Source organism: Lissotriton helveticus, chromosome 4_1, assembly GCF_964261635.1.
Source record: "Lissotriton helveticus chromosome 4_1, aLisHel1.1, whole genome shotgun sequence".
Classification (NCBI taxonomy): Eukaryota; Metazoa; Chordata; class Amphibia; order Caudata; family Salamandridae; genus Lissotriton; species Lissotriton helveticus.
Window position 1 is genome coordinate 1519959844 of NC_136063.1, and position 25606 is coordinate 1519985449.

At 42.0% G+C, this 25606-nt stretch overlaps 1 protein-coding gene across 1 annotated transcript in view; it reads right to left on the bottom strand.

The window, feature by feature from the left end:
- Positions 1-25606, bottom strand: part of LOC144827580 (aromatic-L-amino-acid decarboxylase-like) — a 1238931-nt gene that overhangs the window by 399665 nt on the left and 813660 nt on the right. The window contains exon 7 of the mRNA XM_078685836.1: positions 21223-21289. Within this exon, the coding sequence (XP_078541962.1) occupies positions 21223-21289 (67 nt within the window). The remainder of the gene's footprint in view (positions 1-21222; positions 21290-25606) is intronic.

Below are 25606 nucleotides of genomic sequence, written 5' to 3' on the forward strand. Positions count from 1 at the left end.
CCCGGTCAGAAAGGAGCTAAAAATCGGCTCAAGGGTGGCAGCAGAATGAAACAACCTACCTTGCTCGATACTTTCGCTGCAGCGCCGGTGGAGACGCTGGGATTCCTTTAAGCGGGTGAGGTCGGGAGAGATGAGGCACGTGAGGGATTGGTGTACCCAGATACGGAGCTGGTGCAAAGCCAAAGGAAGCCGAACAGTGAGCTCATGGATGAGCAAGAGGATCAGAATGCTAAGATGGGTTTGAAACCAGCACTACAGTCTGCAGCACTCCCACCAGAGGTATGTCCCACAGTCTCTAGCACCCTGACCGACACGGGTAGAAGTGACAACAGGTCTGTGTTAAATGGATCTGGGGTACCATCTCCGGACTGTAATACAGACAAAACTTGGAAAGTAGACCCACCAGGAGCACACTCGGTAATCCCCCGGGCTACAACTCCAAGGCAGATGCACGACCCACTGACGGGCCCAGTACAGACTGAGGCAGCCCCTGGGTCACCCGAGGGGGACTGCTTTTTTTCCCTCAACGAAGATACAGGCTCATCAGTTTCAAGTGGGAGCAGTTTGTCTGATACAGACTCAGATGCAGCTGAATCAGCTAACAACTCCTCAGTGCAAAGAGTGCCTGCTCCCTCTAGACATAAGCACCAGGAAATAAAGTCCAGATCCCATTCTAAATCTAAACCGGCGCTGAGCCCATCTCATACTAATGCTCCCAAAAAACTTGTTTGGAATTACTCTGCCACATCTCAGTTGTACCAGGATGAGGGCACAATAAATACCCAACAACAGCAGAATGATAGTCCGCCACAGGTCTCCACAATGGACTTGTTATATGCCACTTTGAAGTAGATGCAGGGGGAAGCCAGGTTGGAGAGCCGGAGGGCAAAGCAGGCAACAAATAAGATCCAGGGTTCCCTCAGGAAGATGAGCAAATTGGATGAGGAAATGGCGGACAGAGTAACTCATGTGGAAGAAAGGACTGGAAGACTTGAGGACGATGTGAATAAATGGCAGACATTTAAGGAAGCACAAGAGAAGGTGGTGGATGATGTCCAGTGGAAGTTTGAGGACTTCAAGGACCGCCAAAGACGGAACAATATTAGACTGTTAGGGGTGGCGGAAGGGGTCAAAGGGCAGGATGTACAGGCTTTTGTTGTCACCTTGCTGAAGGGGGCATTTCCTTGATTGGTTGCATGGGATTGGGAAAAAAGAGGTGCAGCGAGCGCACCATTTCTCCTTGACCCAAAGGAAAGGTTACGGAGCATCTCATTCTGACAGACCCAGAGCCATTCTTGTCTATGTTGGCAACTATCTCTTTAGGCAGGAGGTTATAGATAAGGCAAGGCCTGAGGCCAGATGGTCGTTTGAGGGTACCACACTTTTCACCTGCCCAGACTTCTGCCACGCTACTATGGAAAGGAGATGGTGACTAAGGCAGTTGATTGACTCATTTCAGGGTTTGGGTTTCAAGGCTTATTTGCTGTACCCAGCGTGCCTTAAAGTGCTAGTAAATGGGCATGTTAGAATGTTCTTTTCAGAGATTAAAGCTCAAGTGTATTTAACAGAGCTGAGGGAGCAGAAGGAGAAATGAGTATCTAGTTTTTGATGTAATTAAGATGTGGTTCACTGCTGGTAGGAAGCACCAATACATTTTCTAATATAAATATTTTTCAACGCACTAGTGCAATATAAGCACTGAATTAGGTATGTGGGAGGGGGTTGCAGCTTGTTGCGGGCTCAAGCTGTCACACATAGGTCATAATTTACCTATTTGCCTGTAAATGGGGACGGTCCTGAGGGAGGGGCTTGGGGGGGTTTGGGGGATGACAGCACAGCATAGTTTGGGGTTTGGGTAGCGGTAGTGAATATGAGTGGTGGTGCAAGTTAAGTAAACTGAGTCAAAATAAAGATTGTGGGAAGCTAGGAGGTAGAAACAGGAATTTAAGTGGAAATTGGTTGGTTATTCTCTTGGGACAACAATTTGATGTGTTTTAATGAGTGTACGAATAGCCTCATTGAATGTTTGTGGGCTAAATGATCGTCTTAAAAGGCAACAAGTCTCAGTAATCCTAAGGGTAATGCGCGTAGACTTTGTGTGCTTGCAAGAGACGCACATTGAGGGAAGAAAGGGGTGTATGTTGGAGCAATTAGGGTTTCATCTCATAGCTCATTCTAAACAGGGTGCAAAAACTAGAGGGGTGGCGATACTCTCTAGGAGAAATGATGTTCCAGTTAGGAAAAAGTTAGAAGGTCAATGGGGTAGATGGGTCCTGGCAGAGTGTATGATTGGTGGTGCATGGGTTACGTTGGGTTCAATTTATGGATCGACTGAGGATGACCCAGACATTTTTGAATTTTTAGATTTAGAGTTGGCTTCATGGCCTGTACCTGTTATCCTCTGCGGAGATTTTAATATAAATGGTGCAGAGGGACTAGGTTTAGATCCAGGAGATCGATACCTGGGCAGGAAAAAAGGACATGTAGAGCAATTCTTAGTTTGGCTCGGAATAATTCCTTAGTAGATGTTTGGGCCAAACTGAAGCCTAAGGACCCTGGTAGTACTTATTACTCCACCCCACACAGGATTTGTGTTAGGTTGGATTATTTTTTTATTTCGAATTGTTTATTGTCAAGGAGTCCGATGGAGAAACTCCCCCGAATTATTTCCGACCATAGCCCGATAATCTTAAGTTTAAAGGTACAAAAATGATTAGACAAGAGCGTACATGGACTTTTGAGTGGGGGTTACTAAAAGACTGAAATTATGTCCAACATATGAAAGAATGGATAAAGGGGTACTGGGAGATTAATAGAGGCAGCACCTCCTCGGGGGTAACTTGGGATGCCTTTAAGGCTTGTATTCATGGTGAAACACTGAGTTTCAGTTTACATAGACAAAGGCAGGAGCAATTGAGATCTAAAAAGTTGGATAAAGTAGTAGCAAAGGCTGAGGAGGAATTGACCCAACCAACTATACTGAGGACACCCCTGGATCAGGTTCTTCTTAAAGTTATACGGGCAAAAGCAGAAGCTGAGGAGAGTATAGTTGGTAAGGCAGCCTCTATTTTCTATCCAAAAAGGGAGCAATGCTATGAATTAAGTGAACGCGTCGGGCATGCTTTAGCGGTCTGTGCGAGGCAGAAAGTAGCTTTAGGGGAGGTTAAAGAGATCTCGGATGGTATGGGCAGGATATTTACAGACCCAGATGGGATCCGGGAGGTATTCAGGCATTTTTATGCTGCATTATATAATGAAGATCAATCAAAGGACCTCTCTGAAATTCAAGATTATCTTAGTAATATCCCAGCTTCATCCCTATCTGAGGAAGATAGGGAGGAGTTGGATCATCCTTTGGTTCCTGAAAAGATTCTAGTGGCTTTGAACAGTCTTCCTTCGGCTAAAGCTGCAGGACGGGACCAGATACCTGTTGAATTTTATAAAACTTTCCAGGGGGCGATTTTTCCAGACTTAATAGAGACAGTACAGCAGGCCCAGTTGGGGTCTTCTGTCCCGAGCTCTGGGGCTGGCGCAGGCATAGTTGTTATTTTTAGAAAAGGGAAGCCGTCTAGAGAACCGGGGTCTTATGAACCAATAACTTTGATGAATTCCGATGCTAAAACTTTTTTCAAGGCGATGGCTCTTAGGCTTTGTAAAGTTATAAGTAGACTTGTTGGCCCGACTCAGCATGGGTTCATACCGGGAAGTGGCACTACACAACATGTGAGGAGGGTTATTACTCTCTTCAATGCTACGGAAGTCTCAGGAGACCCTATGGCAGTTATGTTATCGGACGCTGAAAAAGCTTTTGATCGGGTCTCCTAGGACTATCTCTGGTCCACTTTAGCAAGGTCTGGCATCGGAGAGGGGTTCATTAAGGCTATTCAGGGTTTATATATTGCTCCCACAGCTAGAATTCATGTAAATGGGGGATATAGGGCTTCCTTGCAAATTAAAAGGGGCACGAGGCAAGGCTGCCATGTTCGCCGCTGCTTTTTGCACTCTATATTGATCCGTTTCTGCGTAAGTTGGAAGCAAATAACAAGATACCTCCTATAAAGACCAATGGCGTAGAATGTAAAATACTGGCTTATGCCGATGACGTTGCCATAGTTACCCTGAGTCCTGCTGACGCTATAGTTGAGGTTGAGGTGGAAGCTTTGTCTTTTGGACGCGTGTCAGGTTAAGCCCTAAATGGGCCTAGGACACAGATAATTAAGAACGATGGGGCGGTGTGTGATGACAGGCGGGTGGTGGACTTTGGTGTGTACCTTGGAATTAATATCTCAGCGGACTTGGATAGAATTGTTGATAGGAACATTGAATCCATAGTTGACAAAGCTAAAAAAGATCTGGATAGGATGCACAATCTCCATTTATCTATAGTAGGGCGCTGTAACATGGTTTTACTCCCTAAGTTCCTCTACCTTTTTAGAGAAATCCCACTTATAATCGAGGGCAAATGGTTTGTGTTGCTAGACCAGATGATTAATAGGTTCATCTGGGCGCACAGGAAAACCAGAAGGGCCCTACGTTATATGACTTTGCCTAGGGAAAGAGGGGGTTGGGCCGTCCCTGATTTTAAATTGTATTATTGGGAGGCAGCCCTTCAGTATATGGTTGGGTTATTAGGGGGGATCCATCTGATCGGGTGGTTAAACTAGGCTCTACAGATATTTACTCGTTATTGATTGGTGGGGAGGCCGAGAATTGTTTTTTAAAATATACAGATCCTAGTTACTTTACAAGAACAAAGTTTAAGACATTGTTGGCTGCTTACAAGATTTGGGCTTCCTTTAAGAGGAAAACTGATCTGGGTAGGTTTAATGCATATACTCAATTATGTGACAATAAGGGGAAATATTTGCAGATAATGTCTTTGTGGAATGGACTCGACGTGAAGTTAGGAAGTTAGGGGATTTGATGGGTTTGAGTTGGATTTGTTCGTTTTCAGATATACAGTGGTCTTTTGGTATCAACACAAGGAATTTCTTTAAATATTTACAGGTTAGGAGTTTTTTTGCAAATAAAAATGGTGGGCCTGCTGGGTTTCAAAAAAATAAGATTCTCAATGTCATTGAGAGTAGCGCAGAATGCCCTATTCGCAGGTTTTATGCTGAGCTTATTGCTTTGAGAGAAGATGATTTAGGTAAACACGAAAATAAGTGGGCTGAGAACTTGGGGTAGGACAAACCTGTTTTCAACTGTCGTTAGACTTAGGACGAACTATACTATGTTCAGCGGCGCTGCAGGCTCAGCACGATAAAACAATCTACTCTCTGTACTATACGCCTGCAAGGATTGCGCAGTGGAGAGGCACAACGGGCACTAGATGCCCCCGTTGTGATATTTCAGAAGCTGAACTAGTTCATGTTTTTGCTCTGTGCCCCCAGTTAAAGTCGTTGCATAGGGCTATAGATTCTTTCCTAGAAAGATCTCTGGGAGTTAAGATCTCTCTTACACTGGCTATAATACTACTAGGGGTGAATAGTGACGATATGCAAGCTAACTTAAGTTATTTCATCTTCATTGCTATGTCGGTCCTTCGTATATGTATTGCATCGGCATGGCTAGATAAAGTCCCTCCAACATTCCACCAGTGGTTGGCTAGATTGCTCTCGGTATATCATTTAGAGAAGGGTGTATATGCAAGGAAGGGTAAAAGGGATAGAAGATTGGGGTTGCGTATATGGGAACCCATATCTACTTGGAAGGGACAGTCACAGTAGATTTTTACTTTGGTTAGCTCCCATTTTCCTTTTTTTTCCTCTTTTCCTCCATGGTTTAAGTGATGTTTGGTATATTTTATGGAAATTTTATTTACTTAATTATGCCTCTCAGTTGATTTTTTTTTGTCTTTCTTGTAGGTTTATTGTTTGTGCTTTGCTGTGCCCATAAAATGCGAAACCCAATAAAAATATTTAAAAAAAATAAAAATGAAGTGAAGCATTTTTCCCTACTCCTGCTTACACTTCAGTAGGAATAATTAAATTAACAACTGCGGAGTTCACTACTGTTTCTACTGTTGCTTAGGTTGGGGTCAGAATAGTAAATTTCACCCCTCCAAAATCCTACTCTTTCCCTACTGTTGCAGAGACTTTAGTGGGAATAGTAAATGTTACCCCTTCAAAGTCCAATACTTTCTCTACTGTTGTCCTGACTGGAGTGGGACTAGTAAATTTCACCCCTCTGAAATCCAATGCTTTCCCTACTGTGGCACCGTTTGGAGTGAAGAATAGCAAATTTGACCCCATCAAATCCCATGCTTTGCCTGCTGTTGCACAGACTGGAGCGAGAATAGTAAATTTTACGCCTCTAAAGTCCAACACTTTCCCTACTATTGCACTGTTTGGAGTGGGAATAGTACATTGTACCCCCCAAAAACACTTTCCCTAGCATTGTAGAGACCGGAGTAGAAATTGTAAATCTAACCCTTATAAAGTCCAACACTTTCCCTAGTACTGTACTGACTGAAGTATAAAAAGTAAATCTAAACCCTATGAAGTCAAACACTTTCCCTACCGTTCCATAGACTAGAGTGGGAATAGTAGGTATAATATTCTTAGACTCTAGTAGTTTTCATAATATTGGTTGAACAGATTCTAAAACATTAATTGTTTAATTATTATTATTTTTATTTCTAAATGTATTTTAATGTTTTTGTAAATTATTTTGGGGGATTTTTCAATGTTTTGTATTTTATGTATTGTCTACATTCATTGTTATACATTTTATTAATCAATTGTTGATATTTTTATGGTTTTAGTGTGTATGTTATATATATGTAGAAAGATAGTTACTGCTCACCTCCAGTCTCTTGTGGAGTCTCATAATATATGAAGTTATAGTTAAGCATTCTTCTGGCTGGGCAGTTCTTCTAAGCTGACATCGATACAATTGATCAAAAGGCTCTATTTGACCACCTAAACAATGTTGGTACTAGTATTAGTATGTAAGGCTCTGAAATGGATTGCCTCCTTCCTGGAGCAAAAAATTTAAATGGTCCAATTGAGTCTCCTCTCCTTTCGTATCTCTCAAGCATCATCATTTTCATAGCTCCTGCAACACTCTTTATATAGGCCCTATTACTGATCTGTTAAAACACTTCAAAGTTACTTATTATCCTTACACTGATAATATTTAGCCTATTGTTGATCTGTGTGGGGACCCACATGATGAGATGACTGCAGTACAAACCACTGAACATCTGTAGCCAGTTGTATGATTGCCTTACGATCAATCCATCCCAATAGGACATCATCTCTGTTTTAAATAAATATAATCTTTGGGTCAATTCTTTATGGCCCTCCAACTGAAGAGATTGCTCTGTGCCTGTATTGAAGTATAGAAACTTGGGCATCACCATAAACTCCAAATTAGATCTGGATAATCAGATCTGTAATGTCACTAAATCCTGTTTTAATAGTTTTGTTAGTCTATTCTTGATTGCACGATCCCTTAAAATCATAGCAAACATTACAGTTTATACAAAAAACACAAAAATATCAGTTGGATTCAAGATGTTATATGCACTACACAACAGACAACAACTAAGGGGGTGGCTACAATTATTTTAAAAAACTCTGCTCTATGGGTGGAAGGTTCCAAAGCTGATAAGATGGCAGATGGGTTATAGCGAGTATCAGATTTCACATGCATACATTTACAGTGGCAGGCTATTACGGACCTAATCTGGATGATCCAGCACCGTTAAGGGAACTTCTTGCAGAGCTACTAACATTTAGTGCCCTTTAATATTGGCGGGAGATTTTAATTTGGTTTTAGACCCCCTGCTAGATAGAACCTATAACAGCAGAGCAGCACAAAATGGTAAAATTAAATCTTCGTTAATTAGTGTAATAAACAGATGGATTGGATAGATATATGGAGGGATAGAATGGGAAGAAGAGAGGATACCTTTCATAATAAAAAATATCGACATAAATCTCGGTTAGACTTTTTTTAATTAGCATACAGCTGAAAAGATGGCTTAAAGATACGAAACACATAGGTGGGCACCTATCTGACCATTCAGCCGTAACCTTAGCTTTGAAACTTCCAATCAAAATAGCGAACAACAGATGGACTCTAGATCAAACCATCTTGTTGGAGGAGGAAGTAAGAGAGCAATTAACAGCAGAAACAGAGAACTTCTTCTTGACTAATCTCGAGTCCACCTCAATAGAAATTGGGCAGAGGTGTAAGAAATCGAGACCAAAATTAAGAAATTAGAACAAGAGCTTACCATTGAGGGAAATATAACGCTGGAGGAGAATTTATTATCCTGCAAAACAGATCTATTTGCGCTCCTGGATACAAGATTGAGGAAAAGGTGGGAGGCTAGTAAGCTGGCCCATTTTGAATATGGGGAAAACAGTGGGAAGCCTCTAGCCTGGAAAACTAAACAGGAATTAGTAAAGGGTGATATAAGACAAATGCTCTGTGACACCACCGGAAAGCTACTTGAAAATCCCACTGACATTAAAATAGGTTTTCAAAACCATTTTGAAAAAGTTTATAGAGAAGATCTTATCCCTCAAGAAAAAAATTTATAGGCTTGGCTTCATGAATTTTCATTAAAGAAAATGAACGAAACAACTTCTAACAATCTCAATAGTATAGTTAGAAAAGCTTAAATGAAATAAAAAGGGCAAGTCAGACAGGGAAAAGGGGCAAGGCACGAGGACTGGACTGCCTACCGGCTGAGTTGTATAGATCTCTGGTAAAGGTGCTTGCCCCTGTGATGGATAAGCTATTTTCTAACATTTTTGAAAAAGGTGGGAATATACACCCCTCTTGGAACGAAGCCACTGTTGTACTGATTTTAAAACCGTCAAAGACACCTAAACAGTGCAGTTCATATAGACCAAGTTGTCACCTAAACAGTGCGATTCATATAGACCAATCTCCCTGCTTAATCTAGATTATACATTTTTTGCTAAGATTTTAGCAGAGAGATTAAATGGGGTTATAGGAGATCTAGTACATGAAGACCCAAAAGGTTTTGTTAGAGGTAGGGGAATTCAAGAACTGACATATAATCTGATTGGAGCTATAGATATAGCTACATTATATAAATTACCTATGGCCATTGTCACAGTTGACGCCACACACATAGTCAAATATGGTAATGAAGAAGGTAGGAGTGATTCCAGGCTACAATATATGTATTAGTGGGGCAAGGATGAGTTTATAAAAGTAGAATGCCCCTAAATCAATCCATACAGAAATCCCACACACCCCACTCCCACTTTCAATTCACTCTCAGCTACTTCATATACCTATAGTTCCATCAGTCCTTTGTTGTTTAAGATGAATAATGGCCTGGGAAATCAATGCAGGTAATCAACTTTCCCAACACACCTCTTCATCAATCACTAAGGTCAGCCGGGTCCATTTCAAAGATATTCTACCACCTTCCACCAACAGTGTTTCAGATTGCTCGGTAGGGCAGTAGATTCAGTGGGGCTGTCAGGACCTTCTTCTAACAGGAAGTAGGTGTGAGGAAGTCAACTCAATATCAACTTTACAGGCCACAAAGTCAGGCCATCATTCCTAAACTTTCAAAGCCATAAAACGTGCCCCTTTTGAAACTTGCAAAATGTTTTGACAAGGGCCACTCAACATGCCACCTGGAAATCATTGGTGAAGCATAGCTTTATAAACACTGAGGTCAACTGTGGACTCACTGGACAAAGCAACACCTAATTATACTGGATACATCAATAATTCACTGTGTAATCAGAACAAATAGAGCTTAAATGAACCAGAAAGTTATATACTGAAGTGTATATATAGGTTGTGAGATAGACAGTTTTTTCTTAAATCAAAATCAATATATCACTCAAATTGTGATCACAAGGTGCAACAAAAGTGAACAAGTAGAAAAAGTGTTTATACAAAACAGCAGTCGACTCAAGACTGAATGGTAGTTTGGTCCAGGAGGAGTCTAGATGTAAGGATGTTTTATCTTTGTTTCCTGTTGCCCCATGTGGAACGTGGAGGTCATGGCCAAGATAAGACAAGTTAATAGCAGTAAAAATTGAAGAGAAAGTATGATTTAATATGTTGTTTAGGATGAGGTTAATTAAGAAGAGCAAGGATAAAATAGGTGGCCTGCATAAATGACTGTACCCTTCACCTTGATGAACTCGGCTTTTTGGATCCAAGGAGGGGCCTTTTTGATAAGCAACTTGCACATTATCATGGTCGCTCCTAATTCCAATCTTGTACATATGTTGTATTTAGCCACCACAAGGACCTTAGCTATCACTCTCAATGACAGATCTCTCGGCGTAATTGACTAAGCTAAATTCTTACTCATGTAACTTTGGTTAATATTTTAATACTTCTGCCGTTTTGGCAACTCCAACTCCTTCTTTAGTCTTTCTCCTTTTCATTTGGACCCACTGGCGTTTAAGCTGAAAGTATATTTTGTGTGGTCATGGGTCCTTCACTTAGAGCTTAGCTACTTGCCTTTCATAAATATCAAGGGTCTTATTATGAGTTTGGCAGCGTGGGAGCGGGCCGCTACCCCACCGCCCCACTCCCACACCGCCAAACCTCACAGCTGGCTGCCTTCCAGATTACGGGGTACGGTGGTGAGGTTTGGCGGGGTGGGAGTGGGGTGGTGGTATGGCAGCCAACACCCCAAACTCATAATCAGGTCCATAGTTATTAATTCATCCAGTATATTAGGTCTAGCTTTGTGATATGAGTCCACAGTAACCCCTGTATTTAGAAAACCTTTTCGAAACTTGTGCCTGGCAGATGTCCCTAAACAAGGTAATTTAGTGGTGCGGCTAAAAATGATTTCTCAATTCCAAGAGATTAAGTAAAGAAGTGAAATTCTCTACTGTCTACAAAAAAAACTGAATTAGATTGCCCAAATCAGAAAAAAGGTTTTGTCTGTGTGTGTGAAGGTTCTTCCCTGCTTATTGATGTAATGCATGCTGATGTTGTGTGCACTTGGTTGTTTTCCATATATTTTAAATTGTTTGTTGATTTAGTGTATGGTCTGTGCATGTGTGTGCCCTTCCCAATCTCAGGTAGAATGTTGTTTCAAATTTTCCGATTGCCCTCTTTGCCTCCATATTGCCTCACAGCATTAGCAGAAGCTATGTAAAAGCAGCTGTCACTGTATCAGTTGGCATGTGAAAGCCATTTCTTGCAATGTGGGCTGTGATTTGTGCACTTGCATTGAATGTGTTTGGACATCATTTAGTAAACTTCAGTGCAATGTGCAAAATTGGTTTCTATGCTGACCATTGGATGCAATCAGAAATAATTGAAATTGGAAATAAAGGGAAAAAAAACTTTCTTTAAGTGTTTAGTCATGTTGTCACTACATTTTGAAAAGGATGTGTCTACCCTTATTGGGGTACAATGTGATAAAAAAACAGTGGGCCTGATTCATACAGGTAACTTACACTTTTGATTACGTTTACACTTTTGAGAAAGTTTACTACTTTTCAGTATTCACGAAGTGCACTTTTGTTGTAAATTAGATATCTGCAGTAAGTTACACATGTAACTGCAGCTTTGTAGTAACTTACACCAGTGGTTTTTACCCGTTGCACCGGGACCCCTGAACGTTCACGATGCCTAATCAGGGGGGCTGTGACTGTTTTACAATATTAAATATTATTAAAATGAATACATTGAAAATGACAAAGTGCATACAAATAAAGGATCAAAACAAAAATGTGAAACCTTTTTCTATATTTGATTGGGAATTAAACAAAATATATAAATATTTTAGTATTTGCTTGGTTTATGCTTGTTTTTGTATTTTTAAGTATTATTTTGAGTTTCAGATTATAGAAATTGTTTCGGCCGGGAGTCCATGGCTTCCAATATTGACTCAGTGAGGGACCCCTAATTCCATTCAAGATTCTGTGGCGGTCCACATCCGTCAAAAAGATAAGAATTGCTGACTTACACTTTTGTAGAAAATACAGCACTACACTGGCCAATCACCAGTACTGCAACACCCTACCATAGAAAATAATGGATTTAGAGAATTAAAACAAGACATTTGAAATAATGTTAAAATAAATTATATTATTCAATTATTTTAAATAGTTAAAAATAGAAGTACGTTTAAAGTGATGTAAAAACATATATAAAAATAGTACATATTTATTATTTAGTTCTAAAATATTGAATAACCTATTTGTATTTTAAAATATAATGTAACATTAATGTTAATTAAATATAATTGAATGAGTTTTAATTATTCTCAACATCATTTTTCATAATTATTAATGCAAATTTGAAATATGTTTTTCTTTTGGTAGGAGTCTGTTTTTAATTTAAAATTAAGAAAAATAAATGTAATTTAATGTGCTATATTATAATTAATGAACGTTTTTATTTCAAATAAATCTAATAGTGCTGTAGCATTATTTTTTTTGGTTTGCTCAGCTTTTAAAGTAAATACATAAAATGAATGTACATTAATATTCTACATATTTTTCTCGATTTATTTTTGGGGTTAATACATTATAGAAAATGTCCCTATACTTTACCAAGAGAGACCCCACAGTTGTGGCAGAGATGGCCGCATGATAAAGTATTTAAAAATGTTTTAGAAATATATTTACCTAAAAAATAAATCTAAATATTTTTATGAGGGAGATATCGGTGTTGGTATGTGATCAAACATCAATAGTTCTCTCCATTGTAGGATGTGTGTCAATATTGATTGGTGTATCACAAATGAAAATACAAAAAAATGTGGTTGTGAATCATAGGTTTTTTTTTCTCCTTGCACATAGGAGCAATTGATCCCTATGGGTACACTGTTCCTCTAGTGGTGATGCCATGCAAGAAGAATAAAGGACATAAGATCTGCTCTTTAAAGGGCATGCCTTCTGATGCACTGACTTAACCACCTTGTGGCAAATGGGATCATAGGTTTCAGATGGAGGAATCAGCTGAATCTTCACCAATGGAAACATAGTGGTCCTTCCACCTCCATGCAAAAGGTTTGGTGATTTATGGCAGTGCTCCAGCTCCGTGAAACTCAAAATGGGTACCATTGATGAGCGTATTGCTGAGATTTCAAACCATCTCTGGGATCATACCTTTTACAGATCCGACACATATGTATTTATTTATTTTGTTTATAAAGTATAATACTTAAAGGGAGACAATATGGAAAGCTTTTTTTTTAGAAAAAAAAAGAAAAACAGAAAATAGTACAAATGTTGGTTGATCGATTGAAACTACAAATAACCTATTCCTGGAGGATCGTTGTAGTCCATAAGAATCTTTGTTCTCCACAGGAGCAACCAATGATCACTGGCATCAAATGCTGCTGACTCTTCCAAACTGATAAGGAAAGTAGCATTCAAGGCTGGACTAGCTTATCATGTGTTAGGGAAAACCTTTTTGGGGCTGGGGGCAAGCAGCCATTTTTCAGCCCACATTTTTTTGTCTTTGTGTCCTTCAAGTAATTAAATTGAGCATGATTGAGCTGATATGAAGTTTCGGTGTTTTATGGCTGGATATAAACCCAGGACCATTCCCCAAATTCCAGGAAGTCAATGATAGGGACACACACCAAGTAAGATTGAAAATGTATGGCCTGTAACAAGACTGTACACATACATTTTGAATGTCTGTGTTGTAGACTTTGCACTGTCAATTACATTGAGAACGTGGATTCTTGAAATTGAAGAAAGCAAGATTGTGCTGGAGCACAGAGTATCAGAGTGGGCCAGGAGTGGGAACCACCCAGGCCAGAGCCAGAAAGTTATTTGAGCAGAGAAGAAATGTAAGTTAACAAACAGCTTTCATTCGTGTGTGTGTGTGTGTTTGGGTGGGAGTGTCTATGTGTGTGCGTATGCATGTGTGTGTGTCACAGAGAGAGAGGGCCACTGTGTTGGTGTGGTGTGCTTGCAGCCTGGCAATGCACGACCAGTATCCTGACAGTACATGAAATCTGGTGCCCCCAGCAAATTGAGGCCAAGCATGGCATGATTGGCCAAGCATTGGCATGATGGGACTGTCTGTGGTTTAATGGTGTCTGTTCCTGGCATGGCAGGGCATCTCCAGCGTGAGGTTATCTAACGCCAGAATAATATAGCCCTGACATAAGGCTGGTTATTCTTTGTTTATTATCGTCATCCTTGTCAATAAGGAGCCCACCTGTATAACATGATACAAAAGGGGATGATGGACGGAGCGTTTGAACAAATCAAACACTCACCCCCAGTCAACTGATCTGGGTTTAATCCATCACCATTCTTTAGTTCACTCAGCCACACCAGTTCAGACATGGCTATATGCAAATCAGTCTGACCCTGTGCCTTATGGGAACAGTCCAGCCCGAACTGCCAAGCCATGTCTTCCCTGGACCGGAAACAAGCATCCTGGGACCGGTTTCGGATTCATAATCCTCATCAGCCAGGCTATCTTGAATCCAGTGGCCAAGTGAACAAGGGACTCACGTCTGAGTATACCCTGCCACACTTAGGGCGAACAAAGCGATACAAAAGGGGATGATGGATGGAGCGTTTGAACAAATCAAACACTCACCCCCAGTCAACTGATCTGGGTTTAATCCATCACCATTCTTTAGTTCACTCAGCCACCCCAGTTCAGACATGGCTATATGCAAATCAGTCTGACCCTGTGCCTTATGGGAACAGTCCAGCCCGAACTGCCAAGCCAGGTCTTCCCTGGACCGGAAACAAGCATCCTGGGACCGGTTTCGGATTCATAATCCTCATCAGCCAGGCTATCTTGAATCCAGTGGCCAAGTGAACAAGGGACTCACGTCTGAGTATACCCTGCCACACTTAGGGCGAACAAAGCGATACAGAAGGGGATGATGGACGGAGCGTTTGAACAAATCAAACACTCACCCCCAGTCAACTGATCTGGGTTTAATCCATCACCATTCTTTAGTTCACTCAGCCACCCCAGTTCAGACATGGCTATATGCAAATCAGTCTGACCCTGTGCCTTATGGGAACAGTCCAGTCCGAACTGCCAAGCCATGTCTTCCCCGGCCCGGAAACAAGCATCCTGAGACCGGTTTCGGATTCATAATCCTCATCAGCCAGGCTATCTTGAATCCAGTGGCCAAGTGAACAAGGGACTCACGTCTGAGTATACCCTGCCACACTTAGGGTGAACTAAGCGATACAAAAGGGGATGATGGACGGGGCGTTTGTACAAATCAAACACTCACCGCCAGTCAACTGATCTGGGTTTAATCCATCACCATTCTTTAGTTCACTCAGCCACCCCAGTTCAGACATGGCTATATGCAAATCAGTCTGACCCTGTGCCTTATGGGAACAGTCCAGCCCGAACTGCCAAGCCATGTCTTCCCTGGACCGGAAACAAGCATCCTGGGACCGGTTTCGGATTCATAATCCTCATCAGCCAGGCTATCTTGAATCTAGTGGCCAAGTGAACAAGGGACTCACTTCTGAGTATACCCTGCCACACTTAGGGCGAACAAAGCGATACAAAAGGGGATGATGGACGGAGCGTTTGAACAAATCAAACACTCACCCCCAGTCAACTGATCTGGGTTTAATCCATCACCATTCTTTAGTTCACTCAGCCACCACAGTTCAGACATGGCTATATTCAAATCAGTCTGACCCTGTGCCTTATGGGAACAGTCCAGCCCGAACTGCCAAGCCATGTCTTCCCTGGACCGGAAACAAGCATCCTGGGACCAGTTTCGGATTCATAATCCTCATCAGCCAGGCTATCTTGAATCCAGTGGCCAAGTGAACAAGGGACTCACGTCTGAGTATACCCTGCCACACTTAGGGCGAACAAAGCGATACAAAAGGGGATGATGGACGGAGCGTTTGAACAAATCAAACACTTACCCCCAGTCCTCACTTGGCCACTGGATTCAAGATAGCCTGGCTGATGAGGATTATGAATCCGAAACCGGTCCCAGGATGCTTGTTTCTGCTCCATGGAAGACATGGCTTGGCAGTTCGGGCTGGACTGTTCTCATGAGGCACAGGGTCAGACTGATTTGCATATGGCCATGTCTGAAATGGGGTGGCTGAGTGGGCTAAAGAATGGTGATGGATTAAACCCAGTTCAGTTGACTGGGGGTGAGTGTTCGATTTGCTCAAACGCTCCGTCCATCATCCCCTTTTGTATCGCTTTGTTCGCCCTAAGTGTGGCAGGGTATGCTCAGACGTGAGTCCCTTGCTCACTTGACCACTGGATTCAAGATAGCCTGGCTGATGAGGATTATGAATCCGAAACCGGCCCCAGGATGCTTGTTTCCGGTTCATGGAAGACATGGCTTGGCAGTTCGGGCTGGACTGTTCCCATGAGGCACAGGGTCAGACTGATTTGCATATAGCCATGTCTGAAATGGGGTGGCTGAGTGGGCTAAAGAATGGTGATGAATTAAACCCAGATCAGTTGACTGGGGGTGAGTGTTTGATTTGCTCAAACGCTCCGTCCATCATCCCCTTTTGTATCGCTTTGTTCGCCCTAAGTGTGGCAGGGTATGCTCAGACGTGAGTCCCTTGCTCACTTGGCCACTGGATTCAAGATAGCCTGGCTGATGAGGATTATGAATCCGAAACCGATCCCAGGATGCTTGTTTCCGGTCCATGGAAGACATGGCTTGGCAGTTTGGGCTGGACTGTTCCCATGAGGCACAGGGTCAGACTGATTTGCATATAGCCATGTCTGAAATGGGGTGGCTGAGTGGGCTAAAGAATGGTGATGGATTAAACCCAGATCAGTTGACTGGGGGTGAGTGTTTGATTTGCTCAAACGCTCCGTCCATCATCCCCTTTTGTATCGCTTTGTTCGCCCTAAGTGTGGCAGGGTATGCTCAGACGTGAGTCCCTTGCTCACTTGGCCACTGGATTCAAGATAGCCTGGCTGATGAGGATTATGAATCCGAAACCGGTCCCAGGATGCTTGTTTCCGGTCCATGGAAGACATGGCTTGGCAGTTCGGGCTGGACTGTTCCCATGAGGCACAGGGTCAGACTGATTTGCATATAGCCATGTCTGGAATGGGGTGGTTGAATGGGCTAAAGAATGGTGATGGATTAAACCCAGATCAGTTGACTGGGGGTGAGTGTTTGATTTGCTCAAACGCTCCATCCATCATCCCCTTTTGTATCGCTTTGTTCACCCTAAGTGTGGCAGGGTATGCTCAGACGTGAGTCCCTTGCTCACTTGGCCACTGGATTCAAGATAGCCTGGCTGATGAGGATTATGAATCCGAAACCGGTCCCAGGATGCTTGTTTCCGGTCCATGGAAGACATGGCTTGGCAGTTCGGGCTGGACTGTTCCCATGAGGCACAGGGTCAGACTGATTTGCATATAGCCATGTCTGGAATGGGGTGGCTGAGTGGGCTAAAGAATGGTGATGGATTAAACCCAGATCAGTTGACTGGGGGTGAGTGTTTGATTTGCTCAAACGCTCCGTCCATCATCCCCTTTTGTATCGCTTTGTTCGCCCTAAGTGTGGCAGGGTATGCTCAGACGTGAGTCCCTTGCTCACTTGGCCACTGGATTCAAGATAACCTGGCTGATGAGGATTATGAATCCGAAACCGGTCCCAGGATGCTTGTTTCCGGTCCATGGAAGACATGGCTTGGCAGTTCGGGGTGGACTGTTCCCATGAGGCACAGGGTCAGACTGATTTGCATATAGCCATGTCTGAAATGGGGTGGCTGAGTGGGCTAAAGAATGGTGATGGATTAAACCCAGATCAGTTGACTGGGGGTGAGTGTTTGATTTGCTCAAACGCTCCGTCCATCATCCCCTTTTGTATCGCTTTGTTCGCCCTAAGTGTGGCAGGGTATGCTCAGACGTGAGTCCCTTGCTCACTTGGCTACTGGATTCAAGATAGCCTGGCTGATGAGGATTATGAATCCAAAACCGGTCCCAGGATGCTTGTTTCCGGTCCATGGAAGACATGGCTTTGCAGTTTGGGCTGGACTATTCCCATGAGGCACAGGGTCAGACTGATTTGCATATAGCCATGTCTGAAATGGGGTGGCTAAGTGGGCTAAAGAATGGTGATGGATTAAACCAGATCAGTTGACTGGGGGTGAGTGTTTGATTTGCTCAAACGCTCCGTCCATCATCCCCTTTTGTACCACCTGTATAATGTGGCATATTGTAGAATTGGTTGGCATTATAGAGTTCATCCTCGGCATAGTCCTGGCTCTGGGGCAGTGCTATTCAGTCCTGGCATATTGTGCACAACCTAGGCATGATAGTGAACGTGACTGGCATAATGTTTGACATTTTTAACACATTAAGGACTGAAGGGGCACATCACAGGCCTACTGCTTATCATATTTGAATATTGTTGGCCTCCTTGAAATTATTTAGCCCATCCTCTGCATAACAGTGATCCTGCAATAATGGTGCGATCCTTGGCTAGGGTAAATGTGGTATGAAAGCAATGCACATGATGATTGTCAATGGCGTTTGATGCTTGTGGATGGGAAGCAGTACACGTAAGTACCTGATAAAAGTGGATGCCGGAGGTAAAATGTGCATTAATAATAATAAAAAGCTGGCCTTTCAGAAAAAATATTTTTTTTTTTGCTAACATGCCAAGAATTTGGATGGATTTATTTTATTGATCCAAAATGGAAGCATATATTTGACAGCAAAATATTTTTATTTCTACAAGGTCTAAAGTTTATGCTTAGGGACAAAGTGAATTGCATTTCAAAATATAATTAAACCTTAGCTCATTAAACTGGAGTAGCCTACATGCTTTCTAGTTCTGAAAGGTGTCTGTAAATGGGGTGGTGTGGTGACACTTTTGTTTCCTGCCTCCTAAATAATCCTCCTTGACCTTTCATCCACATTCAACACAGTTAATCACAGCAACCACCTATCCATTTTGAAGAACAGAATGGGTTTCTCGAGTCGAGTGTTACAATGGTTCTCATCCTTCCTTCACCACAGATCGCAAAGAATCAAGGCAAACTACTCCCTCTCCCAGCCCTCTCCAGTAGTCATGTGTGTCCCCCAAGGGTCCACCCTATCTCCTATCCTCTTCAAACTTTTTTTGGAACCACTAGCTAATTCTCTAAACTCCACCAACACTCCCTTTCATATGTACGTGGACAACACACAACTTTATTTGAAAATTTCATCCCCGGACAACATCACCTCACTCTATACCACCCTAAATTCAACGCAAAATTGGTTAACGGAGAACCATCTACTGTTCAACACCTCCAAAATGGAATTCCTTTTCATCTCCCCCCAGAACCAGATCCCCATGCTAGACCTTTGGCTGAAGCACCTCACTGCCTTCATCTGCACCCCTCTCATAATGGACTCAGCCAAATATCTTGGAATCAGCCTGGACAAGCACCTGAATATGCAAAATCATTTCATTAATGTGTGTAAGGGGGCTAACCACTTGATGAGGACACTTAGAAATATCAAGCATTTCCTTCCTCAAAAGGACTTCAAAGAGGTGGTACAAGCATTGGTGCTTCCGAGGCTAGACTACGGCAGGGCTACACTCTGTGACCTTCCCAAATACACCCTGGCTCCACTAGGGGCATCACTAAATGCTGCGGCCAGACTTGTCACAGGTACCAAACGAAATGAGCACATATCCCCAATCCTTAAATCTCTCAAATGGTTGCCCTACGAAGCTCGAATTCAGTTAAAGATTGCCGTTCTGGCGCACAAAGCCCTGCACTTCAAAACCCCCAGGTACTTAGCACAAAAGCTTGAACTATTCTGTGGTGGGAGAGCCTCAAGAGGCGCTATCACTCACCTCCTGAAACCACCCATCCTTAGAAAAAAAATTTTTGTCTCCAAACCTTTTCCGGCGCTGCCCCAAGGATATGGAACTCTCTTCCACCGGAAGTACGCAGAATCTCATCAACGACTGCTTTCAAACTGGAAGCCAAAAGATTCCTAATGAACACATTTTTACCTTAACTTGGTTAGGATCATTTGTTCCAAATCATTGATCCTACAACCATTGTACCTACAGGTACCATCATGTGATGTTGCTCCTCTGTTCCGTATTATGTGCCCCCCTTCATAGCCTGCTATCTTCCTGCTTATTGCATTACTCTCCTGGATTCATTTGTCTGGGAATCATGCCATTATTCCAGTTGTGTATTCCTACTTGATGTCGATATTGGATCTATGCTCTTCTTTTCCTCATTATGTGCCCCCGTAGCCTGCTTTATACCTGTTTTTTGTACTACTCTCCTTGATTCATCTGTCTGGGAATTCTGCTATTATTCTTGTGGTGTATGCTTACTTGATGTCATTATTAGATTTATGTCCTGCCTTCCATCCTTTGTAAAGCGCTCTGATATCCCACGGGATCTTGTTCGCGCTATATAAAACTTTAGGAATAAAATAAAATAAAAAATGTGTGTGCGCCTCAAGGATTGCTGTGACTTTGCTGTTGACAATGGGCACTGTAAGATCTGTGTAGATGTTCGATATTCAAGAATATGCTGTAAGAGATACAACCCCCTCCTCAAGTTCACTGGAGGAAATGAGATGCAATAGCTTTGCATGCTCACAATATTTCAGAGTGTGATATCTGTGCCTGTTGCATGTCAGAATAGATGTCCATTGTGAAAGCTCTGAAAGTGCCTCATTAGTCAGATACCAATGCATAGTAGAAGTCAAACTGAGGACTATAGTGAGGCCCTTGTGAATGCCTCCTTATTGGGATAGCAATGTGAAATACAACATAAAGGTGCATTGGGACAGTCATGTTCTTCCTTGTAAGTCACATTGGCTTTTCAGCAAATATATTTAAAACATTTGGCAGTAAATTCCCTTATTTGCCCTCAGGCTTTCAAAAGTTTCTTCCAGGGACAATCCCAAGATCCAAACAATTCCCTGAAGATCACCAGGCTTGCTTACCATGCTTGATGCTCAGTCCATTGTGTGCTGGCATTAACATGTTTGCTTTGCATACTTTTAGAGCAAAGTCCAGCCCTTGCGACATGCACCACATCATGGCTAGGACAGAATACACAATGTGATAAATCTGATTAGTTTTCATCCTAATTACATTAACCATCATAGCCTAAAGATAGGACTCCAAATGGAGATTTTGTGTTTGTGAAGTGTCACACATCACATGGACTTTTTATTTGAAAATGATGTGGCAATGAATCAGAGGTGAGCAAACATGGGTCAGAATGTTTAAACATGAATACAATAAGATAAGGAAAGGAGATGAAGACTTACAAATTGGACCAAGTTCTAAAAGGGTGTCGAAGGCACAGGAGGGGGTGGTTCCAAGCGTTGCACAAAACTATGGATTAAAATAAAATGAAACATAATGTAAATGTAATGCGAATTGCAATTCATGTTTTTAATGCATTTATTATATTCTCAAGCAATAGACTTGCAAATTGTTTCATTCCATCAAGACCACTGGTGGCTACACACTTAAGTCATTCGGCACAAAATCAGTCAGTAGTATTTATACGCACAAAATACTGCAGCATACTGCAGGATATTATTCTTTCTATATTCACTGTTACACAGCTACCAAATAGCTAGTATGTGTATAAGGAGCTGAGGTTTCTTTTTGTCTCTGCCTATTATAGGCAAAATACAGCCAAGCAGATTTATAGTGATATCTTAGATATGGTTTTATTAAAGTAGAATTCTTTGAAGGCCCTTCCATTTCACTGCACTAAACTAGGGAGTTACTAAAATATCCTTTGTTTGCTGGAGGAAGAGTTAAGTCCAGAGGACAGTCTCCTTGTGTAATTTGCAGCACCATGAGGACAATATAGTATAAAGATTCTCCTAGATGTAATGCTTTCACCGAACATTCAGAGGACTGTCCCTTAATAACAGAGTCTAACCCAAAGCCAAATTATTAAAAGCAAAGCTATGTGACACATATAGACCTCTCATCCAATCTAATATTATTCATTATCAAGCTAATTTTATGGCTTTGATTTTAAATCTAGCTCTTTGTATAGCAATTGTGAGAAATTGGATTGTTGGTTGACTGCGGTGTGATCCCTCTTCACGTAACAGTAACAATCCCTTGCAGTGTGAGCCACAAAAATCCATTAAATTAACTTGTGCTGAAGCTTGGGTAGCTTGGCACAAAAAGCAGTCAGACTTCACTTAGAGGCAATGTGTGAAGTATTTATGCAGCACATAAACAATAATAAGGTGAAAACACAACACAAGAAAAATCCCAAACCAATTTAGAACACCAGAACACATTTTAATTCATTATTTCACATAAAAATTACAAAACTCCAACCAGCAGAACCGGAGTCATGCATTTTTAAAGTGTGGACATCTAGTCGTGAGAGACCGGGTCAAAGTCAAATGATATGGCCAACCACAATAAAGCACAGTTTGGATTGAAGAAGTGGATTGGGCCCGGATAGCGCTTACCTTAGAAAGATTCTTGAGAAAAATGTTCTGAGAAGGTAAAGTTCAGTGGGGCAAGGCTGCAGGAAGTGTCTGATGAGAAAGCGTCATCACCAGATAGCCTTTGGTTGAAACCGCAGTGAAGATTTCTACATTTGGACATAGTTGCCGAAATGGAAGTCATAAATCCCCAGCAGGATGAGGCAGAGGGCTGTAGCCGAAGGCAATACCTCAAGGCCTGATGCCCCATTTGACAAAGGACTGCTGGAAAGGATTTAATGCTGCGGAGAAGAACGTAGTAGCAGAAAAGTTCATCCAACTGTCGATGCACCATGGGCAGATAGGCGAGCAGGTTTGTCCTGGTCTCCCCCTGGTTCTTAGTGTAGTTTTTAGCCATAAACTTTCCTCAGTTCTGAGTTGTGGGAATTGGCCATCTGTGCACGTTTAGCACAGCAACCTGTAGTGTAGTTCCTATTATCCCAATAGGCTCTGCGCATTGGAATAATATCTTCAATAGTATAGACGTAGGACTGAGGTTAACTAGGTCTTCTACTGACGATATTAGACTTAAGTTTTGTGTGCCAGCTAGCTCAGAGTTCACTAGAAACTTTCTCGAATAGGCGAGGAGGAGTTTAACCTCCCTGGATAGACAAGAAGGGATTTAGTTTCTGACAACCATAGAACATGACAACTTTGCTCTCCCTGATCAAGAGTATATCTCTAGAGTCGTGTGAAAACAAAAGACAGCTATTTTACTCAGTCAATACGTGCGTACTTAGTTTCACCAGATTGTAGAGAAAAGAAGAGACGGGCGTTTTCAATAAAAGGTGTTATTTATTGATCATTCTCTTTTCTCATACAAGAGAAATGAATCGCTACAATTGTAATACTTATAGTTAAGTAAAATGCATACAGTAAAAGCAGGATTATAAAATAATACTGTAAAAGCATTGATATGGTTTCTTAGCCATATGTTACTTTAAAATGGATAAAAGATATACATACATATATACATTGACTAATCGTACTCAACTGGTGCTTCTAACTACGCCTACCCCGGTGTACCTGACCTAAGCCTAATACATGGGAGGGAGTAAGTAAGTAGCAGTTTAAGTTAAGTTTGTTTTGCCAAGAGTCTGACTCAAGAATTCTCTGTAAGGGGTTAGTCAGTTCAGTACCTGGGATTTAGAAGGCAGGAGGGCTGGTATCTCTTTCTCAGGACTCGGTATCCCAGTTACCCGCGAGGGCAAGCTGGAAACGCTGGAGGCTGGATTCCTCGGCAAGAGGAAAGGCAGTGTTTTTCCTCAGCGCGTCAAAAAGGGAGGGGCAGCGTCCGTGGGCTCTTGCATCAGCTGGGCTCTCCGGCAAGTAGTCGCTGCTCCAAGCTCATCACCACCGTGTCTTTACTTAGGGCAGCATCAGTATATTTATACCTGAGAGGTGCCGGGTTTGACGTAAGGATGGACATAAGACGTCAATAAGGATGTCATTAAGAACTGGTCGTTCTTACATTCTTTACAGGAGTTCTCGAACGAAATCAAAACAATAGCAGCGGGGATTTCCCAGGTTTGCTGGAGGCTTGGTTTGTTTAGAGAACTCGGTGTGCTTTCTAGGGGGCTGGAGGAATAGTGCTTGCTTAATGTGACAGCATGCGCTATGACTAATTTATGAAACGGGTTTCTGTGCCGTTGTATGGATATTAGTGATTTATAACCGGACAAGGGTCAGAAATTGGAGTATCGATACAGGTCCTTAGATAAACACACTACACCCACTCCACGAATTCATGTCCATATTTACTAACCTAATCAATAGTAAACATAACTAATAGTGCATGTGTATACCGAACCACCCCAAAATACATTTTTTGCATTTGAAAATAGGCATATTCGAAATACACGAAAATGAGTATAGGTACTGTATGCATTCAAGCAGTGTAATCATTCAAAAAGGATGCACAATTTATCTCAGCATGAATGATTTGCGAAAATAACACATGAAATGGCTCTTAATACAGAAGAAAAAGTGCGAGACCACTCCATCACATATTAACACAGTTACTTGTAAATACGCTAGAGGCTGAGGTAATGTATTGTCTCTAGAGTTCCTAAAAATAGAAGCTCTGTTCTCTAAGAATAGTTCTACTTTAAGCAGAAGATAAGTGCCAAAAAGTAAATATTTTGGATTTGGGAAAAAAGTTTTTGTTTTCAGGGGAAGAAGGAAAAAAATTCTCAGTAGCTTTGTTTTTAAAGCCGAAGGCCAAATTCAGAGTTCAGGGAACGCTGTGTGCATGTTTGCTTAAAGTCACTCTCTCTGTTCTGGTGAAAACATCATTTCAGACAGACTTTAAAAAAAACAGTTTACTGCCTCAGTTGAAAGTTCGACCAAGGTGGAAAATGTCGCTACCATGCAATCGTGCGCATGTTCGCTTTCAGTGATGTTTTGATCAGCATTGCTTACAGAAGGCCGTACCTGGTTGATGCTGCTTTCATCCTGTACTTCACTACCCTTCAATCGTAGTGGTGAAGTCTCCACGAATGCCGTCATCAGGATAGGTAGCCGCTGGGGACAGCACAATGCATGAGCCTTTACTGGACCCAACAAAGTATCTGCATCCAATGGTACTTCTGATTGTAGTGTAAGACATGTGTCCAACACGCATTCCTCGCCGCATAGCATGCATCTCAATACAGGTAAGACACAATTCTGCCATATGGGTCTGAACGAAAGAAACCAGGTCATATTCAGATCTTTTAGCCGGGCTAATCCAAGGACTTTAGTTATGCGGTCCCGATAGCGTATAGCTAGGATCGTTTCTTCCATTGTTGCTGGAGTCTTGTCTGTGACATGGTTTGCCATAACGAAGCAGGAGTAGCAAAAATAGGATGCCTGCTACGAGTCCCAACAGGAGTGGAAGTCCGCCAAAGACAGAATGGACGAAATCGGGAAATATTCCCAGGACTGCTTTGAATGGAGTTAACAGTCCCGAAAAAACGGTCTTAAATACACTCGCGATACCATTTGTATCAGAAATATTTAAGATTTCGTTTAGCATTTCTGCGAAGTGTAGGGCGCAATTTGTTGATAACAATGCATGTATCTCTCCCGTTGTCCTTGCAACTTGGAGATCATACGTTTCTTTTGATGACGTCAAGTGAACTGGTGTCTGTAGGAGCACAGTCTTCATTCTGCTTAAAGTATCAATTCGAATAGAAGAGATTTTCAAACT